This window comes from Vespa crabro, chromosome 20 (genome assembly GCF_910589235.1).
Source record: "Vespa crabro chromosome 20, iyVesCrab1.2, whole genome shotgun sequence".
Classification (NCBI taxonomy): domain Eukaryota; kingdom Metazoa; phylum Arthropoda; class Insecta; order Hymenoptera; family Vespidae; genus Vespa; species Vespa crabro.
The window spans coordinates 4,542,921-4,570,567 of NC_060974.1; the positions used below are offsets into that span (position 1 = coordinate 4,542,921).

General features: G+C 38.1%; 1 protein-coding gene across 10 annotated transcripts in view; it reads left to right on the forward strand.

Moving 5' to 3' along the window:
- Positions 1-27,647, forward strand: part of LOC124431148 — a 238,284-nt gene that overhangs the window by 133,287 nt on the left and 77,350 nt on the right. For all 10 annotated transcript variants that reach the window (XM_046978661.1, XM_046978669.1, XM_046978668.1 and 7 more), the window contains one exon: positions 9,501-12,219. In XM_046978661.1, coding sequence (XP_046834617.1) covers positions 9,501-12,219 — 2,719 coding nt within the window. The remainder of the gene's footprint in view (positions 1-9,500; positions 12,220-27,647) is intronic.

Genomic DNA, 27,647 nt, shown 5'->3' on the forward strand with positions numbered 1-27,647 from the left:
GACGAGAATTATGGGGGGAGAGGAGGAGAAACGGAGACTCGATGTATCCGCCCCTGTTTGATAGTCCCGTCGTGATATAAACTCACTGGGGAACCCACCCTCCTATCTCTTTCTCTTTCTATCTTTGCACTATACAGAGAGAGAGAGAGAGAGAGTTCGATGGAAAGAGATAAAAGCAGCAGAGAGGAAGAGAAAGCATTCTCAAAGTTTGTTTCGTCTGATGGTATGCGTCTACTCGAGTGTGTCTCTACTGCTGTTTCCTGTGGAATGCGTGGGTGGATATCGTTGTATGTATACGTTGCACCTTGAGGGTGCGCCATCTCCTGACCCACTCGACGGGATCATCGGCCCTTTTTACCTTTTCTCTCTCTCTCTTTTTGAATTCCTTTTCTCCTTCCTTCCTTCCTTCCTTCCTTCCTTCCTTCCTTCCTTCCTTCCTTTCTTTCTTTCTTTCTTTCTTCCTTCCTGCCTGCCTGTCTGCTTGTCTTTAACTCTTCGCTTTTACTAGTCATCCACTCTTCCGCTTATTCCAGACACGTTTCTAGGTGAACGTTATATTCGAAAGAGGAAACTGACGAAATAATAGCTAAACGTTTGTTAAATACATAATCTTCGTTCGTAGTTGAGAATATGCGCATGGCAACTCGAATTGGATAATTGGATAATTAAGATCGTAATAATTTTTGAAATTTATTCGATAACGTGGTCGAAGATAATTTTTATTAATGTTATAATCATATTTGGGTAATAACATTTTGTGGTAGAACTTTGAGGTTTTCCTTGAGGTTTGACGTTCAGGTCACCGAACGAAGTGTCTCAATTTTGTAAATAGTTATGTGTGTGTGTGTGTTTATAAAATATCGTATATAAAGAGACTTTAATAATTGAGATTATATTAATTTTTTTATTTTATTCAATTAAAAAAATTTAATAGTAACGAACGATTGTCATATAGAATTAATTATATTAATTCTTTTAATTCGTCGTATTAACATAGGGACAAAGAATTTGCATTACTTATATCGTACTATATATCTGAAAGGTAATTTAAAAAAAAAAAAAAAAAAAAAAAAAAGGGAAAAGAACTTTGAAATTAAACGTTGTCAGGAATGTGACCAATGACAATGGGATTGACCGCCAGGTCACTGGACGAGAAGGCTCTCGATTTTGTAGGTACATCTTTTCTTTTTCTTCGTCGTCCTTTTTCTCTTCTATACATCTCTTTTCTTCTTATATATGTATATAACAATCTACCGAGGATGCGTATATGGGGTGGTTAGAAAGAGAGAAAGAAAATCTAAACGAGATGCTAAGCACGTACATGCACATGTCTCTGTCTCTCTCTTTCTCACTCTCTTTTTATTCTTTTTTCTTTTTCTTTTCTTTCTTTTGCTGCCTCTCTCTCTCTCTCTCTCTTTCTCTCTCTTTCTTTCTTGAAGAGAGGCATGACTAGCTTGCCGAGTACGGCTATCCGCTATGCGTCGACGGCCCACCTAGATGAAAGCACAATGACTCACCGGCTTCGAGGAGAGTCACGGAACTCGCCCTTCGTACACCTTCGCTTCCGGACATGATCGATTCCGATGATAGTTTACTCTTTCAACAATAGTGTTAGATAATATCCTTAGTTCATTCGATATTTTTGCAACTACAATCGCATGGATACCACCAATGTCTTCAATGTCATAATCATATGACGATATATGATTCGAAATAAATAGAACGATCGAAACTATTTTTTCTAAGTGGTTACCTCGTAAATCTTTCTTTTGCACGATACTGTTTGACAAAGTAAAAGTAAAATAATGCCAGGCCTTGAATCAGTAATAAAAATAACTTTTTTTTTTTTTTTTTTTTTTGTATTTTCTAACGCAAACAAAATAACAGAAAAAAAAAGAAGAAGAAGAAAGAAAGAAAGAAAGATCTGCAGTAATATTAGAATTGTAATATTAATAGATATCTAATATTAACCCCTCCCCCTTTCTCCCCACCTAGTAAAAATTGTCTAACTTCCGTACTGTCAATCATTTACGTATGATCGATCTCATGTACACATGTATCATTGACTTAAGAAATAGGAATAAAATTCCATGAGAAAGAAAGAAAAACACATATGCATACACGCAGATAGAAAGAGAAAAAGAGAAAGAGAGAGAGATGATGGAGTTCGTGACCTCTCATCGTGAGACAGCAAGAAGACTTTCGAAAGAAGACGACCGGCTCATCTTTCTCTCTCTCTCTCTCTCTTTCCCTCATCTCTTATTCGAGAGTCACGCCGGGCCGGCGCTGGTCCAGAAAAAACAAAGGAGACCTTCCGGCGTCGGGACGCGACATTAAAGTGCTTCACGAGTTTCTATCCTCTTTCGTCTTTGGCTCCCACGTTGTTTCTTTCCTTCTCCAAGCCAAGAATAACGTTCTCTTTCTCTCTCTCTCTCTCTCTCTATCTATCTATCTCTATTTATCTGTTTCTCTCTCTTTCTCTCTCTCTCTCTCTCTATCTCTTTCTATCTCTTTGAAACTCCTACTAGTAACGCTCATAAGCGTTTGCCACCGCGAGGGTCAATTGATCGTGACGTCACTGGCGCAACACAATAAAATGTAATGGGACGAAGCAACTTCGAGCCAGTGGATCGAGGCACGTGACCGTTTCCTGACACTTTACCAAGCCGTTCTTTACAATATCTCTCTTTCTCTCTCTCTTTCTTTCTCTATCTCTATCTCTATCTGTTTCTTTCTTTCCCCCTCTTTTATTCTTCTCAATCCACGTCATCTTTTATACGATGCCGGGAAAGCTAAGCTTAACAGGACTCGCAATTGTCCCGTTACGTTTACGCTTCGTTCGCTATACGTAGATATCCAATTATTATTATTATTATTATTATTATTATTATTATTATTATTATTATTATTATTATTATTATTTTTGTTCTGTTGTTGTTGTTGTTGTTGTTATCCTCTCTCAAGGTACTACTTTCTTATATTTTATTGTTCGAATATAACTGGCTTAATCGAAAAGATACCATAATAAAGAGAGAAAAAAGTATCAATAAATGCCCTTGTGTGCGTGCGTAAGAGAAAGAGAGAGAAATTGATTGTTCCAAGGTCGTGTTCAACAAGAGAAATACAGATCGATACCTATCAATTTATTATTTCATTTTTTTTTTTTTTGTTTTCTGTAACGATGGAAACTCCGATCCAAGTTTTTGTTAATATGATAGGAGATTTGTGTATATATATATATATATTTATAAAAGAATAAAAAAGTGGAGTTAAAATTTAACGAATTGAACGAATGTTCGTAGATAAAGAGAGAAAAATAATGATGGAGGGTCATTGTACCATATATACATATATATATATGTGTGTGTGTGTGTGTATATATATATATATATACATTTGCGTACGTACGTATTTATATACTTAACTCAAAAATATTTCGTGCCAGTTCGTTCTCTCGTCTTTCTTTTTCTTCTGTTTTATTTTTTCTTTTCTTTTTCTCTCTTCCTTTTTTTCTTTTATTTTTTTAATACGAAAAATACGAGCAAGAAATTTCCAGTGCGTTAAACGAGAACCTATATCGAACCTTTTTTTTTTCCACAATGAAACACATATTTACACATTTACATTCTCACACACACCCACACGCTTATATATGCATGCATACATAAGTGACAATGATCGGATTAAATCCATCAAAGTCGAGTATATAAGTACTCAAGCTTATTGCCAGAAATTGATTTTACAATAATACCCGAACATAGGACAAGTTCTCTACATTATTCGACATATTCGATATGATGGCACATCTCTTTTTCACTTTCACTTTCTACATAGCACACGATCGAAGCGTTTTGTATGTCGCTTTGCGAAAATGGAATATCGGTATAGAAAACCTTGAACCCGTCAACAGTTAAAGGAGGGAGGGGGAATTGGGTGGGCGACCTGGTGGCGAGGAGGGAGGGAGCCTACGTATAAAGTGGTTAAATATGGTGCCCATTAAATCACGTTCTTCATTCAGTAATCCGCGGGTTAAGGGGGGTTAACGGCTTTCGTTTTGTCTGTCGCTTGCGAACACTCCTCTCTCAATCTCTCTCTCTTTCTCTTTCTCGAGTTACACGTTTAACAAAGAAAGGGGAAAAGATAGGAGGACACGTTTGTGGAGGTGGTGATGGTGGTGGTGTCGATCCATTGTTTCTGAATTATTTATTAGCCGTAGCCGTAGTCGTCCGCAGTCTGGATCGCAACGATTGAATGGTCAGTGACCGGATGTGACGTGCCTGCCTGCGGAGAACAAGATGGCCGGCCACGATAATTACTCGCGTGTTTACGACCGATAAAGCCTGAATGCCAGCTAGTCGAGAAGCCGCTTTTACACCAGTACCGTCCCTTTTCTGTCGGTTATTACGCTTCCCTTCTCGATCCCCTCCTCCCCTTTTACTTTACTCCCCATCCAACCTCTTCCCTCCACCTCTATCCTTTTTCTTCTTCGTATGGCTCCCTTCATACGTCTCCCTTCGTCACCTACAACACCTTTTCATCCTCGCAACAACGCATTCTCGTTTATGTTCTCGTAATAGGAATTTTTATCGCAATTTAAAGCGTTAACCCGACCTCCTCCTATTCTTCCTCATCCTCCTCGTCGTCATCCGTCGCCGACGTCCGACCAACTGATCGTGATAACATAACGTCAACGATGAAGACAAGGACGAATGGTGACGATGCGTCGTCGTCACATGGGTCTTCATTGGCCACGTTTCGTGCAAGCCATTCTTTCTTTTTTTTTTTTTTTTTTTTTTTTTTGTTTTGTTTTTTGTTTTACTTCGAAATACCGCTAAAGAGTGAAAGAGAAGAGATCAAATGTAAGAAATTAGATCTTATATAGCAACGAAGAAATTCGTCACGTGTCGACCATACGGGATCTACTGTTTCTCTCTGTTTCTTTTTTTCTTTCTTCCTCTTTTCTTTTCTTCCCCTCCTCCCCTGCCCGCCCCATTTCTTCTTTTTTCTTTTTTCTCGTCCCTTCTCAACCGACCTCGTAACATCTTCGAGGCGGGAGTTGAGAGAGCGAAAGAGAGAGTGAGAGAGAGATGGAATGATGAAGAGAGAGAGAAAAAGACGATCTCCGTCAGCCACGGTGGCCTGTTCTCAAAGACATCTCTGCACAGCTGCGCACGCCTTCTATTGTATCTTTACGACGTTGCTCAAACTGAAGCAAGGACTTTTTCTCTTCTTCGTTTCATATTCCGCGTTCTTCCCTTTTATAGAAGAGACGCTCGTCTCTCCCCCAGATTCCCCTCAATCCTTCCCATGCCGCAAATTTTGAAGAATGTTTTCTATTTCCTTTTCTTTTTCAAATTTCGATAATAATATTTGACTAGACCCGAAATTTAGAGGATCCTGTAGTGCACTCTACACCTGTTCCATTCTCTAGCGATTAGCATCGAATTCTGAGTTTAGACGGACGGAAAAGAAAAATGAGAATACATAGACGTATATACGTATACGTACATTAAAGTGACAGCTTTTCGAATAAACCATTCCAAATTCGTCGAAAATCAAATTGAAATATTCCCTTGTTGGTTAAGTACGTTGAAGCGCCATGCCAAATTTAATCCGATCGTCTGCCAAAGACGTTCTCTTTGGGTGAGGCAGAGAGGAAGAGATGGAGGGGGCGGTGGGGAAGCCTCGTCAGCGCGATCAAACTTCCGTCAAAATCGACGATATAGTCGTTTTACGAGTAAATTAGGGATCCTGTGCGCCTATTCCATGAAGCTACTCTTGGCATGAGGCCTGCCATCGCTGGTGCTGCTGCTGGTGCTGCTAATGCTGTTGCTGGTGCTGTCGAAGAGAGGAAGAAAATAGAAGAAAAGGGGAAAAGAAGAAGAAAACGAGTCCGTAGAGAAAAAAAGGATTGAGGGCTGGGCTTGAGGGATTGAGGAGGGAGGTTGGTAAGGCAAAGAGAGAAAGAGAGAGAAAGAGAAATCTGGCCGGTGTCCAAAACTTTTATTTCAACCACCCTCGCCGAGAATGGTTCAACCTCGTCCCGAATTCGTTCGAGTAATTCGCCATTTTTCTTAACTCGTGCACGTCAACCTAACCGACTTCTTCTCTAACCACACGACGGTTCGGTCTTCTCAATTTTTATTTTATTTTATTTCTTTTCTTTTTATCTTTTTCGTCTTTATTCTTATCTTTATCTTTATTTTTATTTTTATTTATTTCTTCCTTCCTCTTCTCTTCTCTCCTGTTTTCTCCGTCCCTTTCATATTTCTTTCCGACGTCTTTTTGAAAGAGAAGGAAAGAAGAGTGGGAGGTGTAGGGGGAAGCCTTATCATCAACGAAACGGAGCTGTGAACGTGGGAGACGTTGGCGACGACTCTGCGAGAGATCGCTTTCGTTTTCGAAGAAAAAGAAAATGAAAGGAGATGCGAGAGTGAGAGAGAGAGAGAGAGAGGCCATCGAGCAGAAATAGAACGGCTCTAAAATAAGCATGGAAGACGAGACGCCACGCCAAATGAGACACCGCTTTTCGTGCGTCCATGAACAGTGTCTTTTGCGTTAGCCAACTCGTCGTTCATTCACTCGCCGAGTTTAGATTCTTGTTATCGTATCACCAACACTACCATAAGCTAATCCAATGAAGAATACCATTTAACCGAATATATTTCCTTTAATGTTATTTTATAACCTAATTATTATTCGAGAAAGAGAGAGTACACTGCTCTATTGTAAGTCTTTTTTTTTTTAATAGTACAATTTATACCAAATTTCACATTACATAATTTTACGTTAATCAATAAATAAAATAAGGAATATTCAAAAATACAGATTATGAAAGTACCTATAACTTCTAAGTAATATGACGTTATAGAGGGGTTAATTATCTCCATTCCGAAGAAATTTCCTATTCTCGATGATCGAGTAAAGAGAGTGTGAAAGAGAAACAGAGAGAGAAAGAGAGAGGGATGATAATAGAGGTTGGAAGGGTTAGAGAGTGACCGATTTAAAGGGAACTCGTAAGGTAAACGGGAAACATTTCGGAAACTACGATCGATAGTTTGATCGAGTTTGCCTCGCTGCGCGTTTATACGTGACTCTCAAACCATCTCAGCGGCAATAGATTCGATAAACGACACGATGTTGAACTTGCTCGCGTTCATGCGCGCAAGAGCGAGCGAGCGAGCGAATGAGGGTGATCGCGAACACGAACGCGTTCGCTCATCTTCTTCCCACCGAATGCACTTAATTAATTACCCTAATTGCCAAAGCACCATGGTCCCGTCGCATAAACCATTTCCGCTCGTATAAACCACCATGACTTGCTGCTGGTAGTGGTGGTGATGGACGCGTTGCGTTGCCGAACATATAGGCGTTACGAAAACTTTATCAACCAGGTAACTTTGGTTTCCTAGTACGTTCCTGGTTTTAATCAAACGTTTAATTGGATTGCGATTCTCTGATTGTTCATTTATATAGTAGCGTTAGCAAGAAAATAAAATTTCATATATATATATATATACATACAAGTATCTTTGTACAGAAAGTTATATATATTATAATGCATATTATATAATATTTGTTTGAAAGGTATATAGCCACACAGCAAAAGTTAGATTACAGAGAGTTACGACTCTTAATCATCGATTTTTAGCTAAAAGATCACCAAGTTATTCAATTATACTGTATTTCTATAATAGCAATTGACAGTATATAGAAATTTAATTGGATAAAAATTCAAAATGCATCTACACACACACACACACACACACACACATACATACATACATACATACATACGTAGTTAAATAGAAATAAAATGATCAACCGTGAACAATTCTTTTTCTGATCTATTATCGACGAACACAAAAAAGAAAAAAAAAAGAGAAAGAAAGAGAACAGAGAGAAAATAAAAAAAACTATCATCATAGTCTATTTTGACGAAACAACATTTCACATTCGATCAGGTCAAATGGAAGGTACAAACGATAGCCGAGGCATTCGTGTAAGAATGCGGAATGAACTGCAATGGCGCCGTTCAATTAGATAGGATGTTACGCATGCGAAACGGGTCGAGGAGAGAAGAAGATAGTAGAAATGCTACTGTGTTTGTTTCTCCATATATGTATGTGTTAGAGTGAACGAGCGAACGAGGACGGGGAGAGAGAGAGAGAGAGAGAGAGATCAGAACAGGACGACAAAGCACACATATCCTAGGAAACTGTTGGATGGTCGTTGCGGATAGCACCAATGTTGTAAGCGCAGTCGCATGTGGACGTTCATCGTCCTCGTCGTCCTCCTCGTCGTCGTAGTCGTTGTACGTCGTACGTCGAAAGCCTGCACAAATGCATTCCGCTACATGCATACGCATACGCACAAGTACACATACAAATATACGTATACATAGACACAAACGCAGGCGCAAATGCTCCTCGTGTATCCTCATCGGATAAACGCACCCCACGTATTCAACGGCGTTGCCCGTTGAAGTGCTTCTCCCCCTCCGGGTAATAACAGTAAATCCTGAGCAATAAATCCCTCTCCTCTGTCTCCCTATTTCCTTCTCTCTTCGTCTCTCTACCTGCTTGCCCCGCCCTCGCTTACTTCTCTCTCTCCCTCTCCCTCTCTCTCTCTCTCTCACTCTCTCTGTGCCTTTCCACGACTGTCCAGAATGCGTGTATGGCGTGTATGGTTGTAAATCGTTCCCATGCTACAGTCATGTATCTACTGGGTTAGTCGTAGACCCCTTGAACTCTCTTTCTCCCTCTCTCTCTCTCTCTCTCTCCTCTCTCTTTCCCTCTCTCTCTATCTATCTATCTATCTGTCTATATCTCTATCTCTCTGTCTATCTCTATCGCCCTTCGATGCTAAATGCAACGAGGACCGGAAACTCTGATGCATATACCAGTGTTGATCTCTCCCCTTGATATGTGCATTGATCCTTACTACTAAATCCTGAATCATGCTAGCAACGTTACTTCCGATCGAGGTCACTGAGATCGCAACGTTAAATGACGAGGCACGTTGTTCGCGTGCCTTAAAGAGAAAGAGAGAGAAAGATAGATAGATAGATAGATAGACAGTCTGGTATTTCATAAGAAGGAAAAAATTATGTTAGATTACGTGTATCGTTTCGTCATCGGCGTCTCGTTAAACATTTGTTTTCGTTGCATGATCTCTAAAAATATAACCAACCGGTAATATAGTATAGTTTCTTATGATGATGCTTCTTGTAACGCCAATGAAGCGGTTAATTAATGCTTATCGTTACGTTTGCCGAGGAAAAGTTTTAATCGTATTACAAAGTAATGAAATTGAAATTTCTGAATACGATCTATACGATTTCGTTTATATTTTTGATACAGCGAGTGTCTATAGAAAAAGAAAAAGAAAAAGAAAAAGAAAAAGAAAAAGAAAAAGAAATTGAAAAAAAGTGAAAACATTCACTGCCTCTTTAAGCTAAGTCCTAATCGTTTACCCTTTTCGATTTCTCTTTGTTTCAGATAAGAGTACGTCGCGTAACAATAATCGTAGAAGACGAATCAGCGAAGGTGCAGGCCGCGAGAAAACAGATAAGGACACCGAACCGGTTTTATCGTCTACCAGACAACAAGAGGATCGGGAGAACAAGGGCCCGTCGACCGGTAGATTCGGTGGTAATCGAATATCACGTTCAACGTTAGAGGAGTCTAACAGTGGTGGCGCTACCGCCACGAAATTACGTAAACGTGCCGTTACACTACGTAATTTGTTGGAGAGCGTGACGAAGAGAACCGTCCGAAGGAAATTAAGACCTTGCGTACAGAAAACTAAAAAGGATTCCGAGGAGCTCGATCGCCGGCGGACCGTTCTAAGATCCACCGAAAGTAGCAAAGAAGAGGAGGAAGAGGAGGAAGAAGAGGAGGAGGAGGAGGAAGAGGAGGAGGAACGTTTAGTAGGAAGTGGTGGTGGAAGTAAATCGGAAGAGGAAGAGGACGAGGAGGACGAAGAGGAGGAAGAGGAGGAAGCGGCGGAACACCAGGAGCAGCGGCAGCATCAGCAACAGCAGCAGCAGCAGCAGGTGAAGGAAGAGGAGGAAGAGAGGGTAACTGAACATACGGAAGAGGAAGGGAAGGAAGCTCGGGAGAAACGTGAACATAACGATCCTCTTTCAAAGAGACTCAAAACAAGTCCGGTCGGTCGAAAGCTAAGATCCGATCGTAAGTCGAAGAACTTGGAGGAATCTTTGTTGGATCGTGAGTTGGACCTAGAGGATACTACTAAGGAGGAAGGTAAAAGAGGGGATCGGGACGGTGCGAAAAGGCGGCTGGACAAGTCTGAAGAGGACGAAGAGAGTCAATCGAAAGAACGAGATCAGGAACCGGAGCCCCCACCTCCTGAAAGACTCGATCCTGGAGGTAAGCCTCCGCAAAATCCCGACACGTTAGATCGGGAGAAGAAGTTTCCGGCTGAGTCGGTTCTCGTGAATGGCTCTCTCGTTGATTCGGAACTCGAGAGGAAGAAGAAGGAGGAGATCGTCGATGTCGTCGAGAGTGGGTCGTTAAAGTTGTCGCCCAGATCGTCCAGGTCGACGTCTCCACGACGATCGAAGGCTGTGGCGAGTTTCGAGAAGGGGGCGGGGGAGGAGGAGGACGGGGAGGAGGAGAGGGAGGAGGAGGCGGAGGCCAAGGAGGAATCCGATAGGAAGGACGGCGAGGAAAGACGGAAAAACGATCGCAAAAACGAGAGGAAAGAGGAGGAGGAGGAGGAGGGCAAGGGTGAGGATCGTGGCGCGCACCGATCCCCTCGAAGAACCGTGCCGAACAACGCCGAGCTAGGCACGGAAGATAGCGTGGGTAGTGCGAGCGTCGGGTCGGTCGTCGAGCTGCTGGAGTCGAGTAGTCAGGACTCAGGCTCCGTGCTGGAGAGGCTGAGTCCACTTAGCAGCGGTGGCGGCGGCGCTGGGAGGCAGAACAATTTGCTCCTAGAACAGCAACGGGAGCAAGAACGTAGTCGGCACAACGAGAGCCCTGTCATTCTAGCCGAAAAACTAAACAAGCCTCCACCGTCGGTCGCCGGCCATCATCATCACCATCACCACCACCAGCAGCAACAACAACAACAACAACAACAACAACAGCAGCAGCAGCAGCAGCAACCGCAAACGCAACAACAGCAACAGCATCATCACCAACAGCAGCAGCAGCAGCAACAACAGCAGCAAGCTCAACATCAGCAACAGCAGCACCATCACCATCACCACCATCAGCAGCAACAGCATCAACAGCAACAACAACAGCAGCCACAACAGCAACACCTCCAACACCAGCAGGGACAACAGCAGCAACAAGTAACTCACCAGCAGCAACAACAATCTTATCACCATCATCCGACGTATCATCATCAGCAACGATACTCGGCCGATAGTCCGGTAATCCATCATCATCTCCATCACCAACATCAACAACAACAACAACAACAACAGCAATCAGCTGCGAGCCAACATCGGCAACAGTTAGCTAGCAGCCCGCAACAACTCCACCAGCATCATCATCATTTGAGCTCGGTGAGCTTACTCGAGGTGCAACAACAGTCTCACGGAAATAGAGGCGGCGATGAGTCCGGCCTCATGGAGGTGGAGACCGGGGCCGGTATACATGGAACTGGCGTCCTCGGTGGTGCGATCGGCGTTAGGGGTGCAGTCGGTGTCGTCGGTGGTAGTGGTGGTGTTGCTGCTGTTGGTGGTGGTGGTGGTGGTGGTGGTGCGGGGGCAAGTGGTGCTGCCGGTGCAGCATATGGGGACAGCGGCTCCGACAGCGGGGTAAGTTCCCTGAGGAGCGCTGGCTCGGGTGACGAGAGGAGCGGGAGCAGGAGTTCAGCGCTTAGCGTCGAAGAGACAACGAGCTCTTCGACGCCTAACGCGGCGGCTACACCGGCTAGAGTCTGGCACGTTCAGAGTGTACAACACACCTCTCTACTGATGGCCCATCCTCAGGCTCCCCCAAATGCCGGTACCAGCGGTTCAGCAGCCGCGGCAGCGGCTGCGGCCGCTGCTGCTGCTGCGACGGCGCCACCTGTCGCTTATCAAAATCCGACGCCACCTGGACACCATCATCCTGCCGTCGCTACGGAGATGCTCTGGAGGCCACCGAGATATCCTCCATTGTCCCATGCTCTTCTTGGACCTGCTCAACCAACTCCTGAGGAACTCCTCGAGAGGGATCGTCATGAGAGGATGCTTCGGTGAGTGTCTCTTTTTCTTCTGTTTTTTTTTTCTTTTTCCTTTCTTTTTTATTTCGATTACATTTACATTCATAATCTGGAATATGCTTTTAATGTTTTCTTTCGTAACTTTGCGTAGCATAATCGATTTTTCTACGGCATAGGAATATTAACAATAATTATCGGATTATGAATAATAATCGACTTTATGAATAATATTCGTATTTTCGCCATAGAATACGTAATAAGCGCAAGATCTTTCGGTATCTTTCGGTATCTTTTGGAGATACCGAAATCTCGTTTTGAATGTTCTAAAGAAGAGCTTATACCGAATCTGAATCGTTACAAAAGTCTTATGGTGGGGATAATAAACGGGTTTCGAAGGAACGATTAACTCCGACAAGTTTCTTAGTCGACGATGATGACTACCTACCTACCTACCTACCTACCTACCTACCTATCTACGTACCTTTCTGTCGAATTGAAAAAGATTCTTTCAACGTACAAGGACAACTCTGTAATAACATCTCTTAGTTAGTTAGTTTATTAGTTAGTTAATTGATTAGTTTTTTTTATGATCACCGAAATGAAAGCAAATCGTTCGGTTAACGTTTTCAATACCTCTGCGTTTAATATTATCGAAAGTTCGAAAGATTCACGTTTCGGTTGGCCATGTTTCATGGGTATCCATTGAAGAAAACATATACAACGAAATCTTTTCGATCGCACCTTTCGTATTTCATGGAGGAAAGATTATACGTACGAAGAGATAGATAGATAGAGAGAGATAGAGAGAGAGAGAGAGAGACTGTGATGGTGGTAGTGTTGGTGATGGTGGCTACAACCAGAACGATGAAATTGAACAGCTCGCGCGTATCGGTGCGCGCCTAGCTCGCGTTTGTTTGCGCTTTACAACGCTCACTGAGTGAAATACAGGCGCGAAACGCCACCATGCCAGATCTCTTTCTTTGAGTGGTTTATTTATTCTCCCGAAAGTAATGCGATGGAAGGCAGCTAGCACAACGTGGCGAAGAGGGGTGGGTAGACGGGGAGGGCCTACGGATGGCTGCATCGTCGTGCAAGAAAATAAATTCACTCTCGTGCGAATTTTGCGGAAAATCATTTTCGAGTTTCTCCGTAGTTGCTGCTTCGTTCATTTTTTTTTCTTCTTTCTTACTTTCTTTCTTTTACTTCTTCTTCTTCTCCTTCTTCCGTTTAAGAAAAAAAAAATATATATATATGTATATCGAAACAATTTCGTATAAGTATTATACTTCCATCGTATCCTCTTTGGAAATATTATAGAATAAACGTATAGGAAAAGCACTGATATAATTAAATAATTCATAATTCAAAAAATTAAAGAATTAAATTTATCAGATAAAATGATGAATAATTTAATAAACGCAAACGATTATATTGATTCGATATCTTTCGCTATATTTTATGTGGAAATATTTCGACGTGTTTCACCAATTTTATTCATTTTTCCTGGGGAAAAAAGACGATCGCGATGTAATAGCAGTAACAGCAACAGCAGCAACGGCGGCCCCACTGTTATTCTGCTCCAAATACGTCCAATTGCGTTACCACGAGAGGACTCAAGGGGCCTCGCTATCTAACGACCATGCGATTTAACGCTTATGCAAGTCCGACCTCTCTTCGATGCTAGCAAAGAGGTTAGAGAAAAAGATGGAGATAATCATTGACTGTGGCTACGGAAACTAGCATTCGAGCACAAGGTCGAATCCAGAACTGCTATACTTGCCTTCTTTTCTCTCTCTTTCTGTCTCTCTGTCTTTGTCCCTCTTTTTTTTTCTTTTTTTTAACTTTTCATTGGTAAATCTTGGCATGAAGATCGTACCACGTATCCTCGCGTAAATTTCTTGTGTTTCTTTTTGTTGGAAAAAAAAAAAAAAAATATAAAAAACCAAAAAAAAAAAGAAGATAAAATGGGGTACTTTACTATTAACAACTCTTGGGGTCCGATGAAGAATGTTTGAAATTATACAAACAATTTATAGATCGAATTTATTTTCGAAACGATTATAACGATCGCTTCTGTCCGAGGTATAGAGTGTAATAAAACAAAAAAAGAAATGAAAAATGAAATAACGAAGTGTTATAATCTTGTGAAAAAATTAAATTAAAAAAATTTAACACCAACCTCAATATTCGCTGCCTCGATTGATTCACGGCAGAGGTTGAGAAACTCTACTAGAAAATTGCTGATTGTGAGATCCTTGGTAAAGAACTATGACGATAGACGATTTAAAAAAAAAAAAAAAATACAGAAAGAAAGGAAAAAAGTCAAGATGAAAAAGAAAAGAAAAGAAAAAAATAAGGCCCAACCAACTCGTGTCGCGAATATAATTTCTCTTCGTTGTTCTTCGAGGTCCAAAGCGTTACGGTTTCGCTCGATTTATCTTGCAAACCGTTCGATGACTGACCGTATTCTCTCGCGAACGCGAGTTTTGAGTAGTAGTGTCGCGTTTTTTGCTCTTCATATATATATATATATATATATATATATATATATATATATATATATAAACAAAGAGAGAGAGGAGAGAGAGAGAGAGAAAAGATAGCCTCGTTGTCGTTTCTCGTTACGGAACAAATAGCAGATGAGACTTTCTTTCTTGCGGTCAATCGTCGGTTCCGGACGAATATCGACGAGAATAAGTACTTACGAGCTTGTTGTTTGTTTCTACATTGTCTATCTCTCTCAATCTTTCTCTCTGGCTCTCTCCCTCTCTTGTAAAATGTCGATAACGTAACGAGACCTGTCGAGTAGTGTTATTACTCTGTTTTTTTTTTTTATCTTCTTTTTTTTCACCATTTTTTCCCTTTTTTTTCCTCTTGCATGCCCCGCTAGAGGACAAAAAACAAGAGACGAGCTTCCTGCGGTTTCAAAGAGCGTTCATGCGCCAACGTCGAAAGTAAAAACTAGTGTATCTGAATCAGTGGGTCGGTCGATTAACATCGATGAATATATATATATATATATATATATATATATAGGTATTTCTGTTACATCGATTTGTAGACAAAAGAATGCTTTTTCTTTTCTTCTTTGTTTTTTTACAATGTCAAATGACCTCTCTCACTCTTGTTTCTTACATTTTGTTTTCTTTTTCTATCGCTTTATATTTGTATTATTTTTCTGTTATTTTTTATCTTTCTATTTTTATTATTTATCTAATATCGTTTGTGTTTAGTCTTTTATTTTTTTAATTTTATTATTATTATTTTGTTTTTTTTTTTTTTACTCTCGATAACAGAGAGTCCGAGTCTCATAATAGCATTCGAGAGTGTTTGGATACATATGGGGAAAAGGGGTTGATGGAAGGGATAGTAGTAGTAGCAGGGGTGGAATTTAATGGCTCGATTTCGAATACCGATTGAACGACCCGACATGTTTTATTCTCCGAGGTCATCGCTTTATCGTGATGAACGAAGAGACAGAGGGAGAGAGAGAGATGGATAGACACATGCCATGATGGGGGATGGGATGGGGTTGATGTTGGTGGTTGGTAGAAGAGTGTCGCTCTCGATGAGCGAGTGGGCGAAGCAGATAGTCGAGGCAATGATCAGCGTTCATTATTCCGGTCACGTGTAGTAGGCACGTCCATCACACAACCAACAGGACGACGACGGCGGGTTTGCGGATGGATTCTTCGTCAGAAGAACTCGCATCCGTGTCCGCACATGCGTGGAAAATCTGTCAATGGCTCTCTGTACGATCAATTCCTCTCGCACTCTCGTACTATAGTCATTCTCTTGGTATTCGAAGCTCCGTAACTTTAATCACGATCGACGATCATCGATAAATCATTCGGACGCGTTTATTGAACAACGAAAATTAAAGTAAAGTAATAAAAGAAGAAGAAGAAGAAGATAAGAAAGGGGGAGAAGAAGAGGAAAAGAACGAGAAAAGAAACGAAATAAAAATAAAAAGGAAAGAAAGTCGATACGTAAAGAAAAAGAATAAAAGTAAATAAATAAACAAAAGGAAAATAATAGAAAAGAAAAAAGTCGATCCGTGTTATCTGATATTGTTATCGTTTTTGTGATGTTGGTTGATCGATCGAAAATCTTGACCTCGTCTTACTTTCAAATCAAATACTGAACTCGTATTTATTCGAGGATCGATAGCTTCATAGTTTTATTTTCTATCATTGCAATCATAAACAAAAAATACTTACTTCCAACTTGTGGGGGGGGGGAGAGAGCGAGGGATTAACTAGCTAGACTGATCGATCATATTTGATTGAACGAACAAAATTATTAGTACGAAGATATTTGCGAGACAATTAATAGATGAACTGAATCGTTTCTTCGATTAACCCTCTAATAATGAATGTTATGCTAGTTTCGAGTTAACACTTGAAATTAATTTTATGTTTTTATTTTCTGAATCTTTGATTCTTTTTCTTTTGTTCGTTTTTTTTTTTATATCACGTTTAATATAATCCCGAACTATAACTGCTATACTTTATACTCGTAATAAAAAATTCAAAGTTTCACGCTACGTAATTTCAATTTTTTTCTCTCTTTTTTTTTCTTTTTCGTATACATACTTTTATCAATTAGTTTCTTCTTTTTACCAAATTCTTTTTCGATGATAACCTTCTTGTTTATATTGACCGATATAGAAAGATAGTAATTCCAACGATTCACTCTTGTTTGTTATCATCATTCCCGTAGTACTAAATCTCGTCTAGTCTGGTCGAAGTAGCCATCTTGAATTTTACTTATACATATGTACGTACGTATGTATTCGCGCTTTTCAGAGACGCGAATGCGTGGGCCGAGTTAACGGTAAAGTCTACCGGGAAAGAGATGATGGCGAGGGGAGGAAAGGGCCAGGAAAAGGAGGTAAAAGTACCGTGATCCAAGTTCGATCTAATCATAGTCACGTATCATTGGACGCACCAAACTGAAAGACAAAGGCTTTCTAACTGTAATAGAAAAGAACATTTTTCTTATATATCATATTACATTAGATCTAAATATTTTTTGTTTATCACTGGACACTCATATACGTTAGAAAAGAAAAATCAAAATATTTTTTCAAATATAAATATGAAAATGATTTTTATACCGTACTCTTTATCCAAATATCATTTTTCAATCGCTTAAAATACAATACAATTAAAGAGGAAAAAACAATAGTAATACCAAAAATTATACTATTCCATTTTCAATCGTTATTAGTATCATCGTTTAACACATCGAGAATATTAAATTAAATTTCATCTCTGTTTCGTTTAAATAACCTTTGGGACTATCATATTCGAGGTTACGCTGAAATACGATAGCATCCGAAAAAAAAAAAATTGATGGTACAACAGCTTTGATAACGTTCGTTAAAAATGCTTTTACGGACTTTTCGAACGATTTTGTCAACGAAAGGAACTTTGAATTTGAAATTTAATCGGCATACGGGCCTCTTATAAATTATTCAATACTACGATAAATCCCCAATTACTCGTGAACATCACGAATCATCCTTGACATCGTCTCATCCATAATTTCTCTCTCTCTCTCTCTCTCTCTGTTCTGAGAGAATAAAATTAACGAAATTTGAAGGAGCTAAAAAATTTAAAAAGTTTATAAAGCTGAAAAGGTTTAAAAATTTAAAAAGTTTAAAAAGTTTAAAAATAAGAACAACACGGCACCCGTAGTGAATACTTTACGATTAATGAAAAGTACGAAGAAGAGCTTTTTATTCCTTTTTCTTTTTCTTTTTTATTCCTCTTTATTCTATTTTATTTTATTTCTTTTTTCTTTTCTTTTTGATCAAACGATTCCCTCGAAAAAAATAAATGACTTTTGGTACTTTTGAACAAACCCTTTAAAATGAATCAAAACGAAGCTGTTCTGTGTAATACGGGAGACCATTAAAAGCCTCGTTTTGACTCGACCCTTTTCGTGCTTCTACTTCTGCTGCTGTTGCTCGTGTAGAGTAGAATAAAGAAGAAGAAGAAGAAGAAGCAGAAGATGAAGAAGAAATAGTAGAAGTAAAAGAAGAAGAAGCAAAAGCAGAAGTAGAAGAACACGAATGCGAAGAAGAGAGAGATAGGTGGGTAAGGGAGAGAGAGGACAAGGATAGGTTTGAAGCTTTTTCATGCGTGGAAGAACGCAGCAACGAGATTTGCGTGGCCAAGGGCCATAAAGCCCTTCTGCATAAGCTTCTTGTAAAGAGAATTCCCGTCGAATGTTCGTGAATGTCTACTATACTATGCGGGAAAGTCTACGAGTGTATTCACGTGAGAAGCACGAACGATAGTAGCATATACACATACAGATATACATACATATACATAAATATATATATATATATATATATATATTTATCTACTACTATCATATGTATATATATGTATGTATATATACAGTAGTAGTGTAGTGTCGATGGTGGTAGTGAAGCGGCGAACCCATTAGCGTGGATCATAAAGGTCCTCAACCTAGTGAGTCACTGCGGGTTAATAATTACTACCGAGGACCGTACTTGCTTCTCTTTACTCTCCACTCTTCTCTTCTCTTCTCTTTTCTTCTTGCACTCGGTCTCTTTCTTCTTCTTTACCTCGTCCAATGTTCGCGAATGCATTCAAAGTACCATATGACTCTCTTTTCTCCTCTCTATGTTAATAATCACTCGGTATAATCAAAGAAATATATTCAAAGGAAGGAAACTAATTAATTATATGTGTTTTTTGCGATCGTGCCAGCAAGATCGTTCCGTTATTTTTTTTTTCTTTTCTTCTTTTTTTTTTTTGTTTAATACAGATAATTTTGTCAGTGATTGATTTAAAATCGTGATTGGATTTCTACGATTTCTATTATGGTGCTTTATTTGTTTTTTCCTTTTTCCTTCTTTTTTTTCTTTTTTTAGTTATACTAAAAATTTTATTCGATAATACTGTATATATATATATATATATATATATATATATATATATATATATATATATATATAACGAACGCTGATGTCGATTAATTTGATTATAGTTTTGTTCTTTTTCGATTTTTCACGAACGAAATGGGAAACGATCGTAAATGGAAAATTTGACGAAAAAAAGAAAAGATAAAAAGAAAGAAGCGAGCCTTAAAAATGCCCGTTCTGCGATATACGATACTTAATAATTTATCTGATAAAGTCTTGACAATAAAAAGCTTCAAAAGAGATCTCGAAATGTTGGATTACCATAAATATGCATACATACGCTCTTTCAAAATACAATATTTGAAATAGCTGCAGTAATTAGTAGAATGCTAATAATAATAGCAATAATAATAATAAATCAAATGATGTGTGGCCTGATAGGATGACCTCATCGCATGGTTACACACATACTAACACCACAAGCAAGATCAAAAGACAATAATAATAATAATAATAATTTTTATTATTATTATAATGATGATCATATTAATGATAATAATACGTATTATTATAATAATTATAAAATGAATATATATATATATATATATATATATATATATATATATATATGAAGGTGGTGATAATTTAACGTAATAATATTAATAATAATTTTGATAAAGATTATTTAATTGAAAATTTCGATGAATGATTTTAGTAAGTTACGCCATTGCTAGGAATGCATAAGGCACGCGGTATTCCACATTGCTTTGAAGAACAAGATTCAAAGAACGAGCCAGACCAGTATTAGGATAGTTCTCTTTCTGAAATGACGCGCCAGGTGCGCGTCATGCACGCGAAAACGCAGAAACTGTCTTTCGGGGACTCTGCTCTCTCTCTCTCTTTCTCTGTCTCTGTGTGTTCGATGAATTATATTTATAGTCGGTATACAGTTCTCTTTCTTTTTCTCTCTCTAACTCTCTTACTCTTTCTATCTATCTTTCTCCGTCCCTCGTTATAACTCAGCGAGAAAATCGTCAGCGAGATCAGAGCAGAACAGAACAGAGCAAAGCAACTGGTTGGCGACCTTAAAAACTTTCTGTCGTAACGTCTAATAATAATACCTAATATATTTTACGCGATAACTCTAACAGATGATAAATTCCAATCTTACCATACCTCGGATATAATATTATAATCTGTATCATATATATATATATTTTTTTTTCTTTTTATTAATAATTAATTCTAAGTATTTTCTTAAGTAAATTAAGATATTAGTATTTTCGATTATATCTATATATATATATATATATTTTTTTTTTGTTTAATCGACAATCTTTTTATACAATATAAACATCTATGAAAGTGTTATGGCAATGATAGCCTTTAAAAATTATCATTACGGTTTGTCCAATCGATTGTAATGTTTCCAATATATTCGGTTTTGCGTGCGATCGAGGAAATAACAAATACTACTATCTCTAAGAATACGAGAGCAAAAGATAGACATAGAATAAAAGAGAGAGAGAGAGAGAGAAATATAGCAGCTCCGCTTTAAAATTTATCGAGCGCTACTATCCGCAGCTGTAAAGCGTCTAGCTCCGATCTCCAGATACGATCGTTTGTTAGCTTTGCCTCTCTCTCTCTTTCTCTCTTTCACGAAGAGTTTAAAGTAGGGAGAAATGTAGAAAAGAGAGAGAAGGAGAGAGAGAGAGAGAGAAAGAGACAGGAAACAGGAAAAGGGAGCCGAAGGGTTGGAAAGATGTGTATGTATATGTGTTTTTGTGTATGTGCGGATTCTCTACGCCATTGGGATGAGGAAGTTTGTTGCGAACTTTATGCGATTTTCGAGCAAGTCTGAAGAGAGAGATGGAATCGTGGTTGGCCGGTTTTATGGACCGTTTCGCTTTACTTTCGTCATAAAAATTCCTCGCACCCGTAGTTTCACCGCAAACTATTCCTCGAGCTGGATAAAAGGAGAAATAGAATGAGATAGATAAAGATAGAGAGAGATAGAGAGAGAAGAAAAGCAGAACGAACGAACGAGTTTGTGTAATATCAACGATACGTTCTTTAAACTCCTATCCTCGCATATTAAAACTCTTTCAATTTTTTTTATCGATAACCCATGCTCGAAGTCTTTTATATCGTATTATCGTTGCAAAAACTGGGGGACGAGTGAAACGAGTAAAAATAAATCCGTCCTTATCGGTGAAGAATAATTTCGCCGTACCGCATTAATTTTGTTAACAAGGTCAACAAGAGGGAATATAGGATAAAATCATGGAGAAAACATCATTTAGTTGTCTACCTGCATATTTTACACGTGTGTACATTATCTGTCACTGTGTAAAATGACTTTTTCGCAAAGTCGACAGGTGTTTCGTACTTCGTTCGTCGTTCGACTCAACACAGAGAGAGAGAGAGAGAGAGAGAGAGAGAGAGAGAGGGAGAGAGAAGGAAAATGAGAACGCAAAAAAAAAGAAAAAGAAGAAAGTGAAATAAAGTGGTATTACCTCGTACAAATGAAGTTACATTTTGACAACCGTACGGTTCGGTTAGCGTTCTCACGTGTGTCGGGTTAACTCGGCTTCATTCGGTTGGACTCGTTGGTAAAGTAAATATGGCGGCTTATCGCCCTTTAATACCTCGAGGTCGCCTTTAAACACTCGACGATCCGATCCATTAATAGTGCCAGCTTAGGAGACGTCACAACGAGATGAAACAAGTTGAATTGGGTGAAAATCCATAAGAAGTTTGTTCTTTTATTTTTCTTTCTAAAGGGAAACAAAAAGATGAGAAAAAGTAAGAAAAATAAAAAGATTAAGATTTTTCGTATACTTTCGTATATTAATACGATCGAAAACGTTAATAAATTCTCAAATGTTTCCAGTGATATTTTATATGTTTAATCCCTTTATTCGTCGATGTAGCGCAAAAATTGAATGGAAGAGAATGAAGATGAAGATGAAGAAGATGACGTAGTATGACGAGATGGTGACGACAAAAACGCTAAACTAAAAGACACCGGATACAACGAATATTTCAATTTCCTTTCAGAACGACTACACTGAATAAGAACAATAATCGCAGTTTCGCTAAAATTGTCGTAATAATTTCTTCGTTACACACACGCGATTTCCTCAAACGAGATTACACCATTTATTTATTTATAATTCTTTTGTATCGCAATAATAGTTTGCAATATTTAAATCGGACCTAACTTTTTGTTGCTCAATCAATAATGAAATATTAATGTAATATGAAAAATATGCAAAACGATTAAAATCGTTAAAAAATATAGATATAAAATTGAAATCAAAACTTCATTTTAAAGTAACGTTTTAATAAAAATTTTTTTATAACGATTTAGTTAAAATTATATTGAAAGTAATTAGCAATACAAATCTATAGTTATGTATTAATAATAATTGATCCGATCGAGTATCAGCCAACGTAAAATAAACGATTTGACAAAATAAACGATCAAAAAAATTTCCTATTAGGAATAATTTCAATTCGTAAAAGTGTGTGAATGCCAACTAGAAATAACTAGAATTAAATTATAGTGGAACGAGGAAACGTGCTTAACGTTGTTCAAAGGTGTGCAGTTTTACCTGCTGCGGAGATAGTTATGCAGCTTTTAATCGCTTTATAGGATGCAAGATAGAAGAGAGTTGGTAAGAGAGAGACAAAGAGAGAAAATATATACATATATACATATATATATATCCATGCTGAAAAGAGAGAGATACTTGTGTGCACGTAAAGGAGAGGCGTCTGGTGTTAAACGCAACGACAGAAACTGGAACAACCAGTTATTCGACTCGCATGTGGAGAACCGCCTCCATTCCTCTCTCTCTCTCTCTCTCTCTTGTGGACTTTCATCTCTCTTTGTCTTTGTCTCGCGCGAAGAAGTCTTCGCGACGAGAAGTCGCGTAGGTATTCCGGCTTCGTAAACACGAACGAAACGAAACGAAACGAAACGAATGTGAACGAGAATGTGAACGAGCAGAGTTAAGCGAGTGAACCAACGTTAGCCAGGAAACGGTTTTACCTCTGACAAATTTTTCTAAAATTTCTTTTGCATCCGTTGACTCGTGATTAACATCGAACCCTTTTCTTTTTCGTTTTTCTTGAAATTAGAACGGAGATTATAAGATAAGAAGTTATAACAGAATAGATAGATAAATGGAGAGAGAGAAAGAGAGATGCGATTAGTCTTTGGCACTACGAGATTACTGTGATATAGTAGACAATTATGAATAACCAATCGACGTAGTCTATGAACTTACATATGTGTCACCAAATGGTATTTACAGTCTGATCGAAGATATTAGAAGCAGCTTATCAAATGATTCAATGAAGTATTCACGATGGAGGATCGACATTTTCGTTGCTCGGTTTGCTTATAGTTTTATCGAAAGATTAAAGTATTTAAAAGCGTAGACAATTGAATGAAAATTGGAAATATGATGGGTTTTTAAAATCGTCATAGTCGTCATAGTCGTAGTCGTTGTTGTTATTGTTGTCGTCAGCCGGACATTTACGAGAGAAGAAGATCCTCTTCGACGTCGAGTCACGCTTCGTCACCTGGAGCGCTTATAGAGGAGTGGAAGCACGCCCTTGGAATCCAGAATTTCTTCGCACAAGTCTCTTTCTCTCACGTATACAAAGAAAGGAGTAAGAGTAGAAGGAGTAAGAGGCGGGGCAGGACGGGGGAGGGGTTCTTAGAGGAGGAGAACCGGAGGGTGCGGAAGGGTGTCGCCAGTGTGTGGAGTACGCAGAGTCCCTAGCACGATGCCTCGCACGTTCCTGTGAAATGCCTGAGCGAGAAGGTGTCGCACATGGAATACCAAATATCATCGTCTTCGATCTTCTATCTTATTCTTTTATATGTGTGTGTGTGTATATATATATATATACGCAAAAAAAGAGAGAGAGAGAGAGAGAGAGAGGCATACCTCCCAAATCCATCGGTGAATCTCATTAATTCCTAAGTCACGACGGCTAATATTAATATTAGAAAAGCCGCACTGACTCGCGGAAGTTGCTAAGAGGGCCAACCATAACCCCTCCCTTCCCCTTCTCTTTCTATCTAACGTAACCCTTTCTTCGTGACATCGTTTATAGCAGAAATGAGAGGATACGTCTAAGAGAGAACAAGAGAGATAGAGAGAGAAGAGATTGCGCTAAATTACAGAGCACGCTACGGATTCAGTAATTGGAGTAAGACCTAGCCCCTAACCGATCTTATCTTCACGAGGTAAATTAATCTTGAAACGTAACACTCCTACTTCGCGAGAGGCCTCGTCGACCAATTATAACGGTGAATTATCACGACCACTGGATCTTCGGCTTTTCTTCTTCGTCTCTGATCGAGACTGAACATCTTTTTTCTTTCCTTTTTCTTTTTTTCACTTGTTAATTCTCTTTCCTCTTTCTTTTTCTTTTCTTTTTTTTTTTTATGTTTTGTTCGCTCCCTCTGATTTTTCTTCTTCTTTTTTTGTTTTCCTTTTTTTTCCATCAGAGATTGAAATCATCGTCGATAGTAATAAAACCAGAAACAGATACGTAATAAGAACATTGGAAAATCTTTTAGAAATGATATATGTCGTCGTACGGCGTTGGTTCGTAATCGATGACGTTTATGTGTGCGTGTATGCGTAGATATGTATAATTAACAAGTTAGATAGGATCGTATAGTATATTAATAGGGAAATGTAGTTTTATTTTAAAAGAAAGAGAAAAAAAGAAGGATACGACTATGTATGACGAGATCAAATCTCGAATAATATTCGTCATCGTTGTCATGTTCAACAAATGTTTTTCAACGATACCATCTATTAGATCGATAAAAAATTAATTAAGGTTATCAATTTTTTCTGCTTCGATTGAGAATAAATTTTATTGATCGAAATCACGATCTAAATATTTTTGAGTCAAGGAAAAATAAGTTAGTTGATACGCAATAGCATAAAATTTTTCTTTATTCGGATCTCTGCTTGAATTCCGAAAAAATCTTTCCATGTATTTTCAGTCAGACAATTGATTTCTCTCTTTTTTTTTTCTTTTTTTTTTCTTTTTTTTTTTTTTAAGATCTTTCCTCGGAAAAAAGAGCACGCTAAGGATTCATTAATTGGATTTATTTAAGGAGAAAATAGATGAAAGAAATGAAAAATAGAATAAGAAGATGAAAAAAATACGTATATGACTATGTATGACGAGATTAAATCATCAATAACTTTGATAATAGAACAAAGCTAACGCCGAATATAATACATAATAAATAAATCTTAATAAAACGAGCATGACAAAAGAAAAGACAGCTCTAACAAATAAATCGTAATAAAAATGAAACAAGTACATTTTTGTTACGAATTAAATTTGATTTAAAAAGTCACATTTTTGTCATCCCTTTTGTCAGAATTGTATAACAAAATTTTTAATGGTCGCTTTACAAAAAAAAAAAAAAAATAAAAATAAAAAATAAAAATAGAGAGAGAGAGAGAGAGAGAGAGAGAGAGAGAGAGAGAGAGATTGACGTAACGAAAATCACATTAGATTTAACGCGTATGTCGCCTATAGTAAACTAATGGCAATGTCGAGAATCGTGATGAGAAATTCAAGGGAATGTTCGTTATGCATAATGCACTATTGGTAGCACGCACCCGACCCGTGTAATACCGAACGAGCTTGTTCTCGAGTTTGCAAGATGGTGGTGATGGTAATAGCGAAGGGACGCGGATAGGGGAATAAGGGCTGGAGAGGGGAGAAAGAGGGGAGGATTGAGAGATGAGGGAGAGACCGGACATTTATCTCCGTTAGGAAGTTCATCGAATATGTTCGTCCATCGTTCATGTGTGCTTTGCGCACTCACGTCGACGTCCTTACGACCAACCAATATTGTCGCTTAAAGCACGATATCTCCGAGCGGATAACAGAGGATAAAATCAATTTCTTTTCTTTTTTCTTTTTTATTTCAACAAACTGTATAATAAAGAAAGAAAAAAATGTTGAACGAACTATATATGGTAATATAATATGTAAACGATGATAAAATTAATTTGTTTTTATATTTTTTATTTTTTCATTTTATTTTTTATTAAAATAAAAAAAAAAAAACTGTTTAATGTACGAACGTTGGTAGAATCAATTTTTTTGTTTTACTTCCATTTTTTCATTTTAACGAACTGTATAATGTATAAACAATAAAAACGTATCGCTTAATCCATATAATAAATGATTTTTTTGTTCGTTAAATAAATAAACAGAGACATTCGTCGAACTGGATGAATTATCATGTTACGAAATCAAAAATAGAAAGTGCGTTACTCTCTTTGATTCGAACAAACCAGACACAACTCATAGTCGTCGTAGTAATCTCTCTCTTTCTCTCTCAGTTTCTCTATTTCTATTTCTAACTCTATCTCCCTCTCTTTTTTTCTCTTAATACATGATTCACCGTGTTTACGTCGAGGGAAGAGAAGCAGGTAATAACGAAAGTCGAAGTTTGACCTGCCCCCGAGGCATTCTTTTGCGAAAGAGAAAGATAGAAAGAGATAGAAAAAGAGAGAGAGAGAGAGAGAGAGAGAGAGATAGAGAAGTCCCATTATACACGAGAGACCTCTTTTCAATTCTTAGAGAGTTAGCCTTCGAACGAAAGGGAGAAAACAAGGACTCGAATTCAGCAGCTTAGGCGTCGTAATCTCGGCTATTGTGCCATTCCGAAGCTTCGTCACGCGTATAATGAGAATTGGTTCTACCAGTACAATCACGATCTCACTACTATCGATGTTTGTTGTGTGCGTTTATGTACGATGAGATTGAGAGAGTCTCTAACTTTGTAATCTCGATCAGTTGATTAAACACAGGAAAATCACTCGAACGGATACGTCAATGTACGTATGTACTTTCGTATTTTCTCTCTCTCCCTCTGTCTGTTTAGATATACTTTGATTAGATAACGTTATCATATTTTTTTTTTTCTCTTTTTATTTTTCTTTTTCTTTTTTTTCCTTTTGGCAAATGCTTTTAATGATTATACTGTTTGGTGATACGAAACGTTCTTAATAAATATAATTACCCGTTATATCTAATTATATCTGTGTCGAACTCTTTCGTACTAATTCGATATCCACCGATCTTTCATGTCTCTAAAACACATCCAATTTTTTTTTTTTTTTTTTTTTAACCTTTTCGCGATGGAACGTGTCAAGGTTATCATCGTCAGATTAACGATTCAACGTAATAAGACGAAATTGTTATAATTATTACATTTATTTTATCGGTACGTTAATACTAGGAAAAATAATACTTTACTATTATTCTAATATATGACACGTTGTACAATTTTTGAAGGAATGAAGAAAAAAAGAAAAAATAGAAGAACGAAAAAAAAAAAAAAGAAGAAGATATATCTTTACGGAAAATTAAATCTCTTACGTAATAATCCCACGTTGTCTTATCAACGCAACGATAACACAACGAAAGTCAGATTCTTTTTTCTTTTCCTTCTTTCTTCTTTTTTTTTTTTTTTTTATTTTTTCTTTTTTTC